The sequence below is a fragment of the Cyclopterus lumpus genome, chromosome 10 (genome assembly GCF_009769545.1).
Source record: "Cyclopterus lumpus isolate fCycLum1 chromosome 10, fCycLum1.pri, whole genome shotgun sequence".
Classification (NCBI taxonomy): domain Eukaryota; kingdom Metazoa; phylum Chordata; class Actinopteri; order Perciformes; family Cyclopteridae; genus Cyclopterus; species Cyclopterus lumpus.
In genome coordinates, this window is record NC_046975.1 from 16,711,279 (window position 1) to 16,723,714 (window position 12,436).

Here is a 12,436-nt window from a genome sequence, read left to right on the forward strand (position 1 = left end):
GTGGCTGCCAGGTATATTGGTGCTGTAAGAGCACTGCTAAAAAAAAGTATAAACCTTTATTTCAAGTCACGTGGTTGACCCGTAGTTACCTTTGTCATGTTAACTTGACCTGACATACAAAGTAATGCTCTCTGCTCTGTCTGGTTGTCTGAGGCGTTATCTCTGTTTGGGAGGAGCTTTGCAGCTGTTGAGCAACAGACTGCTGCTGAGATGAAGAGCGTAGACGCTGTCTGCCCAGTCTGTGATCACGCTGCCTCGTGCTGCCAGGCGAGGTGGGCCAACCACTCGGAGCCCCTTTCGACACCAAATGTGTTCCATGTCCCCAAGATCTGTCGGTGCCCTTGCACTGAACCCAAAACCCCTTACGCCACGCCAGCACTGCCAAAAAATATCACACATCTAAACTACCGTTTATGTTGAGGTTGTAATTCATTAAATGTAACTTCTCAATTTAGAATAAATGGACTTTGAAACTGTTTTATTAATAGCTGCTGTGCACGCTGATGAAACAGCACAATGTACGCTCAACTCTGGGGCCACTTCCGATCTGCAATGTACTGAGCGGTTGCAACGATTTGCTCCCAGGTTTCTCAAGACATTAGCGTGACTTGGGAGACGTGTGCATGCAGAATATCAATGTCATGGTTCAAGCTCTATGAGATTTGTTTGGTTGGAGCGTGCAGTGGAAAATACTATTTCAAAGCTTATATTCAAGGAGATATTCAAATATCTAACAACAAAAAAACACTGCCATATATAAGTAGCTTTTATGTATTTGTTTTAAACACTTCATAGTGTCAAAGGAATATTCTGATAGTATCAATCTTCAATTTATTCCTATTTTCATGTCTGTCGGTTAAAGAAACACCCAATTAGCTTAGCTTACTTTATCATATATTAGCTTAGCATAAAGACTAGAAACAGGGTACAGCTACCTCACTCACGGTAATCTGTAAAGCTCATTCATTAACATTTCTATTTTGTGCACAAAAATAATAAAATCTAAGCGGATTGTGTGCTGGAACTATTTTTTGTCTGGAAGCAGAAATGTCCTGGACTGATGTTCTTTGTACGGATTTAACAAACAAGATACAATGTGTCAATTAGTGAGCTTTTAAGGTGCTGGAATTTTGCCACCATTAGACAACGCAAAGCTTGCGGATACGTGTTTAGCATTTATTTATATAGCTTCATATTCAAAGATGAGTAACCAACTTCTCTAACTCGTGGCAATAAAGTCAATAAGCGGATTTCCTAAGATGTTGAGTTTTTGCTTCAAGTTTGGGCCCAAAAGTAAATGAAATGGATGAATGTAGATTTGATAGCTGTGTTTTAAAATCTGTTTAAATTGGTGTAAGTGTCCCATTCACTGTCTGGCCGGCTGTCACCAGTTTGGTTGACCCATTTTATCTAAGTGGGCTGAGGCACACTGACCAGCACAGCCATTTTGATTTGCAGCCATTTGTTTGGCCCATTGTCAGTAAAAAAAAAAAAAAAGACTGGCCTCCAACCACAGGGCTCAGGCAGCACGCTTTATGCAAACTCTGGCGTGAACACTAGTTTGTTTGAACATGTCTGCCCTCGACTTTTTTCCTGGATACCCTTCATCACACCACAATCTCATCACCGCTGTGCCTTTGAGAGAAAAGAAAAAAAAAAAGAAAAAAGCCATTGCCACCGGATTGGCTGCTTGTGGTGGAGCTGTTGCTAAGGGGAGGGTTTCACTCAGTGATGGATGGATCTGGCAGCTGGCGAGGGCCAGTTTGAGAAACATTTATATCAATTTAATATTTCATTAACACTCCACTACCATCATATTCACTGACAAAGCTTTTGTGATCAATATCCTCTGAATAGACAAAATCCTGCAAGTTTATTTTAGATTATGTTCTCTGTGCCATCTGTTCAAGTTTATGGCCTCACCTAAATAAAGTCACTTCTGATGAGTCCATGCACTTTGTTTTTATAACCGTCTCATCTCAAATATTTTAACAATGGCAATAAAACAAAAACGTGATGTGCCGAGGGGTTGGTTAAATCTGATGTCTGACAGAATAGCCACAATTTAATTTGTCTTAAGAAAGCTGTATAAAACCCAGTGTTACCATTAGATCCAGACTTCATTAGGCTCATCATTTCAAATGTCCGTACTGTGTTTGGTCATAACGCGTTTCATTTTGCTGCTGCAAATGGAACTCACTACAAAACTCGCTCAAACTAACAGCTCTCACCTCTCTGAACATGTTCAAACAAAAGCTGCAACAAGTCATAGTTGACTGCTGTACTTGCTGACCAGCCATCACTTCTCTCTTCCATTTTTACAAAGAGCATCCAGTAATCTTCTTGTTTGCAGTGACAAACCAAGCAAAATAAAGTTTCCAATTTTTTATTTCAGTGTAACCGTTTAAATATAAAATTTGAAATATTCAAAGACAGACAAATTAATAGTATCATGAACACTTTGATGAACCATGTAAGCAGTCAGACAATGGGGAGTAAGTGAACAGGGCATGAAAAAGTCAAGGCACACCATGTTACAGTAATACCAAGTGGAACGATTGAAAAACCTCAGCAGGTTTTAGAGCCCTTCAGCTCAGCGTTAAAATTGTATTGGAGAAAGAAAAGAAAAAAAGGGACAGAATAACCAGCATTCAATTTCTCCTACAGTCAGAAACCTTTTATTCACAATCTGGTGACCAATTTATGTTCAAACTTGAAATGAAGACAAAAAGGGAGGGCATACATCTCCATGAACTAGTGCTGGGCTTCATGTGGACTCAGGGGACAGATTCAATAAACCTCGGCCACGCAAAGTGTCCCCCTGCACCGGGAAAGGCAGAGGGACGGGTGCAGGCGTCACTGGCTTCAGGCATGTTTTGGTCAGGGAAGATGTGTCGCTTCTCAGGAGTGAGAGAAGTCGCCTTGGTCAGTTCACTGACCCTTAAGAGCTATCAGAAAGAAATTGGGGGGCCTCAACACATCCCATTGTGCAGGTCAAGCAGTCCAGGGGGTGGTGTGTGGTGGTGGTGGTGGAGGGGGGGGTGGGGGGGGGGGGAATAAAAGACATTTAGTGACTTCTATCTCATGAAGTTTCCGCCTCCAATCTCCCTCTTGTACCTGTTGGTGAGGTGGTCGGCTTGCATTGTGAGCTTGGACAGAACCCCAAACAGTCCTCTGAGGTGATAGTGAAACTGGTTCTCCAGGTCCGTGTTCTCGTCCGGGAGGAGGTCCCCAGTGACCTGCTGCTGCTCCTCCTGCTTCACCGCCATCTCCAGGAAGCTGGCGCCGCTGCTCATTTCCCTCTTCAGCAGGCCCCACTCCATGTCGTTCTTTATGGACTTGAGGAGCAGGTAGTGCTCGTACATGTCCCGCTGCTTGTTGGGACACGGTGGCTCGTGGTTGTTTTTGTTGTTGTTGGGCTCCAGCTCGCCAGCCGCACGCTCTTCCAGCGGCACGTCGCGCAGCAGGCTCGGCACCATGATGGTCTCGTCCATGTTGTTGGCGGCGGCTATGAAGCGGTGCATGACGTTGATGAGGGAGTGCTTGTTGCTGGCGGAGTCCGTGCTGATCTGCATCATCTTGAAGGCTTCAGGGTGGCTTGGTTACGGCAGGTGGTGATATTAAGGCAGAGCTGCTTTGGTGTAAAGGAGGTGGCTGATCTGCAAGAGGAAGTGGGGAAACATGAGGATGAAACAAATAAATTTGCTAAAATGCTGCAGCAAAGAAGACAAATCTATGGCTGATGTACTTTAAAAAAAATAAAAATAAAAAGAGATTTACACATTCACAATGGAGGCAAGGAAATTATTCATAACCCACCACACACGTTAGTGCAGTGAGGCAGGAAATATGATGAAACAGAGGCAGTTTGTGTCTCATCGCAGGGTTTACTGTAGCACCCACCCCTCCCCCCAGCATTTCGTCAAGGCACGTGAATAATCGCCTTCAATTCGCCACATTGAAACAGCCGACTCATTACGACCTTGACTTCCTGATATTAAAGTGTATTCATATGGGCCGTTATTCGCGTCAGAGGGCTTTTTTTTATATATATATATATATATATATATATATATATATATAAAAAAATAAATAAATAAAAAGGATGCAGACTGACCTGAACCACGAGGTAACCGGAGGAAAACCGTTGTGGATGTGCTGGTTGAATAAACCACGTCTTCTCTGGGTCTGCACACCACCCGCCGGGAAGGAAAATGAAAGATTTCCTCAACTGTCTGTCGGATGAACTCAGACTTTATACTAGCCAAGCCGGGTTGGGGTGGAGGATAAACAATACAGACCGCCCTTCCTGCGTTTTTCTACAGAGCCCATTGGGCAGCTTGGCATTAGGCGGACCCTTAATAGCATCTGATCCAAAACGGACCAATCAGACGACAGATCACAGCTGCCAGTCAATTACGTGTGTCCAGGTCCTCCTGTAACCTCTCCTGTGCAGACCGTTTGCAGCCTAAAGGCAATACGGAGTCAAGTTCGCACAGGGAGGCAAGGCGGTATCCGTCGGGCGTATTTTGCTTTGCATTAGAAAAACAATTAATGCCCGTTTAGTATGTGTTGCTCATGTCTCCATTGCCTCTACAACGGCCTTTGTATATTTTCTTACACAGCACTTCCACCTGCTGGTTGGACTTTGTTAAATCACCCCCCGCCCGCATGACACGAATCATGCTTTTTCTTTACAATATTAATCTTTCAATCACAGTATATATATTCACAATACTATTATCGCACTACAATCTTTAATTATACAAAAGGAAGGTTGTTACCTGATAGTTTAAGCTCCACTGTGTCCACCTTCAACATGACATAGTGACTAATCCTCAACACATCATGTTTATCTGCATGTTTGTCAGCAGTGCACAGGTGTATTTAATTAGATTAATTACGGCGTTGCAGCGTCAGAGCATCTTTGAGATGTTTAGTTACACCTCTGATCCTCCTGCTGTGCGGCAAGTCAAACTGGAAACAGTCAGTTCAATAATATAATTTTTCTCAGTTTGAATCCTTTCTCGAGGCTTTTGGGAGAATATTTATCCTTTAAGTTACAGAAAAACTGCAGAGATTAGTGCAAAGTCTAGAAAACAATCTTTTGCAGAAATAGATTTGTTCATATATTTATCTTGTAAATCAACCCTTGAAATTTCTTTTGCGACCCTTTAGTAGATCCCAACAAATTAGTCTTGACTAAGATTTATTTTGTTAACATGTACTGTCATATTAGTTTATTGTCAGAAGCCATGTTAGTTTTGAATACATTTAACTGATTGTAACTTTAAATCAAAGACTAATATTGTGGCATTGAGTCAGAAAACCTGTTTCATAACTTTTACTTGTGGCTTCATACACAGAAATATGCATAATTTCAGTCCAGCTACAGCACCTGGAGAATGTGTGTGTGTGTGTGTATATACAGTATACATCATGAATGACTGGTTTGAGATATCCTGCTCTAGATTAGGATCATCTTCATATATTTTAAAAGTCTGCCATTACCCAAAATATTAAAACTAAGTGAATTAAACAGAGAACGCATTTCTAGATTTCCTCCAAGATTGTCATATTTTCATTAATACACAATATTTAAGAGGAAGTGCCAAACCTCAATCAAAATGAATTCATACCAACGACTCTCGACAAACTGCACATAGGCATCTGAACTATGTATCCTTAAACATTGTGCTGAAGTTACATTAAGTCATATTGAGAAACTAAATTCCTGTTGTATTTTGTCTGGAGTCATGTTCATCTGCCAAAATATTTTTTGCATCTCTTCAAATTAATGTAGCCTCCAGACATCTGTGGGACAGACACACCCAGAGCTGCATGCAGATCTCCGAGCACACGCACTGTTGGAAGATACTAAATTTAATCTTTATTTTTTTTGGTCAAGTATTTCATATGCATCCACAAAAGAATAACAATTTAACACTGAAGACTGTGATATGAAGTTGGCACACATGAATGCCGGTTTTCAACACTACTGGCCCAAGTCGTCAGTGACGCCCACTTTCAAGTCCTTCCTGTGAATCACACAAACGTGATTTCAGGTTGGCAACCTCCTCGTCTATCTCTCAGGCTTATTTTGGTTTCACTCACACAGAAATATACTTAGTGTTGCAAAGACATTTAACATCTGTCTTTTTTTTTTTTTAAGCAGAATTACAAAATAAGGCAGCTGCATTATACAAAGACACAATAAATGGAAATGTTGACAATTGGTCAATTAACTGAAATAAAGTAACACCTACGCTTAATAGAAATCTAATTAAATCTCAGGAGTAACAAACAGTCTCCGAAATGTCCAGGTCCTTTTGAATTCTTCAGACTGCACTCTAGATAACGGCCCCTTCGGGTTTCCTTTCATATTTCTTCCCCATCTGCTCATTTGTCATTGGCGAATAAAAGAGGAAGCAATGAGTGTTTTTCCCTTTCTAAAATAATATCAACTAACACAAACACAATATTAAAATCACAGGAGATTCTTTCAACTCAGTTTGTATCAGGAGCTGCCATCCGAGACCTGCGAAGACACAACGAAAACATGCGAGACAGGTTGTTAGCCACCGGCATGAAGCAGCTAATTTGTATTTGCAGTTGAACATTGGATCCTTAAAAATCACTGTTCACAAATTGTGCCGAGTACAATCTGTACATGATTTAGCCTCTAAGCTAGGAACAGCAATTCAGAACATTTCACTTCCTCAATATTTAATAACTTTGGGGATAACAAATCTCACCTTTGGAAGGTCACCGTTAGACCATCTCATACTGGTTGTTGGTTATGTATCGAGACAAGCAGCAGGACAGGAATATCCCAATGAGCTGAGAGGAAACACATTTAACAAAATATAGATCAATCAAAACAGACACAACTAATAATCTTAAAGGGAAACTACGTGTTTTATCAGTTCACTGTATAACTTAACTGCAGAGTGCTGCAGATACAGCTGTGCATAGGGCGAGACAGGCTATAAATAACAGACTATATTGTGTAAACCATTATTCAAAAGTGAAATCAAAGGTTGTAAATGTTATAGGATTCTGCACGGCAACTATCTGGTTTAACTTTGACCTCCTGCACTGTTTTACAACACAGTGGTTAATTATCATCAACATGTTGCTGTGGCCACGTTTGCTTTCCAAGTCATAAAATCACGGCTGTGAAAAAATTATTCACTCATCAATGAATAATGGACACCTAATTGATGCGATAGTGAGCAGTAAATTGGGATTTTAAATACAGGGCACTACTTTAAATAATGGCGTAGTACTAGTACTGCGACTGAGAGGGTCCCAGTTTTGTTTATTTGTGTGCACGAGAACGTAAGTGACACGATTACAAATTAAAGACTTTAGGACTCACAACAATTTAAGGGTAACACCCCCTTCAAACCCTGCTAGAACCCTCTAATCGCTGTTCAGCAGGTGTTTTTTAGTACGTACTTATGATCATTTTCACCTTTTAGACAGTATGCCATATATAGCAGACATGAAATGTCCCCCACCAGACTCAAACAATGGTCAGTGTTTTAAACAGCCACCAGGACACCCCTAAATCCAGAATTTATTTTTTATGCCTGGTTTCCTGACTGCTCGCATTATTTTATTTACTTATTGGTCAATTTAACAGAGACGGTGCACGATAAATAAACATTTCTGTCATTGTGACAGAAGTAGCCAACGGGTTGATGTTACAAAGTCATCTGCCCAGATGTTGCTCTACTAGACTTCTTTTTCTGCCTGTGTCACTGCATCTTAAATACTTCTACAACCAAAAGCTAGAAAAACAAGATACAATGCTGGAAATAAACAAATGATATGTCCCATTTGTTTTGAGACCAAGCATCTGAAAGAACTTGTGATGTACCTGGAAGAAAGCGATCCCAAAGGAGATCCCTGCGATGATTCCCAGGTTGGACTCCATCACATGGGTCACCCGTGCGAAGCAGCCCTGCAGCAGAAAGACACATTTATGGAGGTTTTTAACGTTTTCTACAAACACAGTTGGACAGTTTTTGAGCCGACGGATTACCCCGATTGTTCCTACGGTGTCGTGATGTGAGGCAGTGAACTCACCACCGTGTACACCTCCGTCCCGGCCTTGGTGAGGTCTTTGAGGGTCTCTGGTTGGCAGTTGGCGCTGTCTTTACAGCAGCTGGTAGGGATGCCATTCTCCTTAAAGTAACTAGTGTCACTCCAGTCGGTGTAATTGTTCACTCCGCAGCAATACAACTATATGGAAATAAAGCCAGCAACAAAATGATTACAGGGATGCAATAAATCTCTTTGAGCGACAGAAAATGGGTCAACATTGATTAGCTTTTTAAAAAATGACTGTAGATGTTTTGGAAAACACATGCAGAGGCGAGAGCGACATGCTACAAGGTTGAAACCGACAGAGAGCAGCACTTCTCTGCTGCCTGTGTGTTCAGTGTTTAGTTTCCCTTTTGAGATATATAACCTAGATTTTATACAGTGAGTAACAAGTCATGTCAGATAAGAGTAACACCATTCGTGTAATGGAAAACAGCCCACTTACGCTACTCTGGATGGCGTCCACTGCAATGCTGCTGCTGCTGCTGCTGCTGTCTGTGCTATTGTAGTTCTTCACAGCGTTCTTGTAGGCAACGCCTAACTTAGCCTTGATCTGGTGAATTCAAAACAAAGATTATATCTTTTAGAGAGCCGATGTGCTCCATTTAAGAAAAACATGTGAGTGTTTTGGACGATTAACTGACCTCATGTCTGAAGATAAAGCCTGAGACACCGGCCACGAGCTCCGCCAGGAACACCAAGGTCAGGAACATGGCATACTGAAGGAAGCAATGCATACGAAACAATTACACAAGGTCACATCGAAAAGGGACCATTTCAGGGAACTGGCAGCACCTCCACTGACCAGTTTGAGCATCCATGGGCTGCCGCGGCATGTAGCGAAGCATCCGAACAGTCCGAAAATAACGATGATGGCTCCAGTCCCGATGAGGACATAAGGCGCATTGGTGCTCTCCTCCGAGGCCAGAGAGAAATAGTCCTCCAGGCTCACCTTCCCCCACACGCCCACAGCTAGCAGGATCACTCCTGTGAACTGAAGGCGACAGCGGGGAGTCAGCTCCGGCATCAAAGAGCCAAAGAGAAACTTGCAGCTTTTTATTATCAAATCTACAGTATTTCGTTTGTTTCTATTAATGATTTTAAAAATGAAACATAACTTAATGTGTAGGAGCTAAATTTGGAAGTGTCTTTAAACTGGAACAAAATAAAATTATTAGATATTCAAATCACTTATTTGTCAAGCAATAATGGCCAAACAGTTACTGGTTTCAGTGTCATACATGAGATTTGATGATTTGTTGTTGTTTCTTTGTCATTTTGAACTGTTAAAAATAAGACATATTAACATGTCATCTTGGGTTCTGGGAACTTCTGATGGACATTTTCACAATATTCTGACATTTTAGAGACCAAACGATCATATAAATAAATCCAGAAAATATTTGTAGTTGCAGCCTAAATTGAAATCCAACCCTACACTACACGAACACTATGATAATACTCCAATATACCAGTGATCTGCACTGAATCTGGACAATATCAGGAATACTTTTAAATAAGAACCATGCTGGGGTGAATAACCCTATTTCCCTCATTGATTTCTTTCTTTAAATCGGTTCTCAGTGGAGGAAATGCAGGTGAAGAGAAGCATTATAGGGGGATGTTGAAGCTCTGACTCACATTGTTTATCAAGTAAAAATGTAGCCTCTAATATTGTTCACAATCATCATCAATTTGATAAAACGACCTTGTGTCAGTCTTAAAAAACACGATTCAGATGCAGCAGATTATGCATCTACAAATTACCGGTCCACATTGGAGTAAAAACACACCTGGGATACCCCGCTCGCCTCAGCCGGAGGTTTTATCATCTCAGTATCTTTTGACTGCCCACACAAGTCATTAGCTAGAGGTGAGGCATCAGCTCAACCAGCCAAGAGCCATAAATTGCTCGATAAAAGCACTGACCTGGACTTTGTGTTCGCAGCCTGAGACGCTGTTTGCTGAGTACAAAGATGAACGAGGGGGAAGACGTGTCCCCTCTCTCTCTCTCTCTCTCTCTCTTTTCCAGACAAGCTTACGTTTAGATTTGTCTTACATGTAATTACGGCTGCAACTAGCAGTTACTTTCATTGGCAACTATTCCGACGGTTATCGTCTCATTTAATCATTTGGTTAAGAAACAATTAGTCGATCGACAGAAAATCTATCGGCAACTATATTCTGTAATTTTTCAGGTAGAAACACCAAACATTCTCTTGTCTTCTCAAATAGGAAGATTTGCATCTTTTCTTTGTCTTACGTGACAAGAAATCTGAATATATTTGGGTTTTAGACTGTTGGCCTATTAGGGAAAAAAAGTTGACGCTAATGCTCCAACTATTTAATCAACTCCATTTGATTGCGAGCCTATCATAGTTTTTAAGTTAGTGCGCAGTACTGTAAATCAAATGTACATTAAGCCTTCCTACAAACAACCTCACATTAACGTAAAAGCAGAAACTGTTGTGAAATGTGCCTACATGAAAGCATACAGTTTCCAATAATAACAACTTTACAAACTTTCATTAAAAAAATAGTTGAATTTCACTTTTATTTAATGGAAAGTCCTATTTTCCCTAAAATGTGTACCAAATGCACGTCATATTATGGACCAAGTGATTAAATAAAGAAAATAAATACGGCCTAAACAGTGACAATTAGTGTTGGTTGTCACTATCATTAACTCTTTACAGGAAATGAAGCAGCTGGAAAATAAAGTTACATAATCAGCTACATGTTCTGTCCATCGATTAATGGACTTTTATTGCAATTTATTAACATTTAATCAAGTTGGTGAAAAGAACAACAATAAAAAGTGTTCAATCTAACCTCCACTTAATAACATCACGTCTAATAAACAAAGTTACACCCCGGTTTGTACGTCAGGTGCGACGTTTTTAACGTCGATAAAATCTGACCGAACAACGCCAACGCGACACTGTCAACAAGTGGCTTCTTTGTGTCAACAGAGACGCAGCTCGCCTCAAACTCAACACATTTAAAACTCCGTGTGCGTGAGTGTGGGCGAGTGTGTGTGGCCCGTTCGTGATTGCAGGAGTTAGGTTCGATCGCCTCGTTGGCAGCGCAAGCCGCGGCTTTGAGCCCATTGTTGCTCCTCGAGCTCCTCGAGCTGCTCGAGCTCCTCGAGCTCCTCGAGCTCGCGCGCCCCCGCCCCCCACTAGCTACGTGCAGCTCACCCAGAATATGAGGCTGTAGGAGATGAGGAAGGTCTTCAGGCAGGTGATCACCGGCTTCGTCTGAAGCCGTCGGGACGGCGGCGACATGGTTGCGTTTTTACTTTCAACGAGAGAAGAAGAAAAAGGGAGAGAGAAAAGTTGACTTCACACCGCCCTGGAGGGGAGACGAGGAAAAAAACTTCGGGGAGAGAGAGAGTGCGCGAGAGGGGAAGTGTCGTCACTAACCCAGACCCACTTTCCTGATGGGAAAAATGGCTTCAAACAAGCCAGAGTCGAGTCAGCGGTCACACGTATGTTACATATCTTCGTCAAGGACACATTTCACAATAAAGCGACAAGGCACTGCTTTAAAAAGAGACGGTAAACTCTTCCAATGTTGTACGCACACAATACGTGTATGGTTTATGGATGAGTGTGAGGTTTTATCTGCAAAACTGTCCAATTGAATGGTCATGTAAAGTTAAAATGGTCAATCCAAATAATGACATAATGTTTACATTGAAATCTCATAGTTTTTTTTAATGAAAGGGTCAACTATTTTAACTCATGATCTTGTAAATTTGGCTTAATAAATGTAATATTAGTATAGTTGAATTATGATATAGTAATTAATAATAGATGTTCTCTACTAGCCTTTAATTTGAAATAAGTTGACTTTCTCCTCATATCTGCCAAGCTGGAACAAGCAACCTTCCATTATAGTTTCACAATTCATTTAAATCAACAGTATGATACGCGTTGTCAAAATCATGAGAAGCCTTATTATATCATATACATTTTAATGGCGAGGAAAATAAGTTGACTTGCCGTCAAATCATTTTGCATTTGGCTTATGTGATCGTTTTGCTAAATCAAAGTCAAACTATGATATAGTAAATGATGTGGCTCACTACTAGCTCAATATTTTTGACTTTCTAGCTTGTATTGTGGCTTTAAATGTGACAGTAAACTAATTGATTGAACCTTCTTGACCAAAATGATGACAAAGTAAGGTTTAATAATGTTGATGTTTTTTTTAATGTCGTTTTTAATCTAGAAATAATCCCTTTTAGCCACACATTCAGATTTTGTCATTGTTTATTGTTTTAGCCAAATGAATGATTTTATTTTGAGGGCAGTAGCGT

General features: G+C 40.9%; 2 protein-coding genes across 2 annotated transcripts; both read right to left on the reverse strand.

Annotated features, from left to right (window-relative positions):
* Positions 1 to 2,370: 2,370 nt before the first annotated feature.
* mid1ip1l (MID1 interacting protein 1, like) lies at positions 2,371 to 4,248 on the reverse strand. Its single transcript, XM_034544005.1, has 2 exons — positions 4,118 to 4,248; positions 2,371 to 3,659 (listed from the first exon to the last, which is right to left on the reverse strand). The coding sequence occupies exon 2, from the start codon at positions 3,576 to 3,578 to the stop codon at positions 3,078 to 3,080; it is 501 nt and encodes a 166-aa protein (XP_034399896.1). The 5' UTR covers positions 3,579 to 3,659; positions 4,118 to 4,248; the 3' UTR covers positions 2,371 to 3,077.
* Positions 4,249 to 5,867: 1,619 nt separating this feature from the next.
* tspan7 (tetraspanin 7) lies at positions 5,868 to 11,563 on the reverse strand. Its single transcript, XM_034544147.1, has 8 exons — positions 11,313 to 11,563; positions 8,918 to 9,106; positions 8,757 to 8,831; positions 8,558 to 8,665; positions 8,095 to 8,250; positions 7,886 to 7,969; positions 6,756 to 6,840; positions 5,868 to 6,538 (listed from the first exon to the last, which is right to left on the reverse strand). The coding sequence occupies exons 1-7, from the start codon at positions 11,397 to 11,399 to the stop codon at positions 6,772 to 6,774; spliced, it is 768 nt and encodes a 255-aa protein (XP_034400038.1). The 5' UTR covers positions 11,400 to 11,563; the 3' UTR covers positions 5,868 to 6,538; positions 6,756 to 6,771.
* Between the last annotated feature and the right edge of the window lie 873 nt (positions 11,564 to 12,436).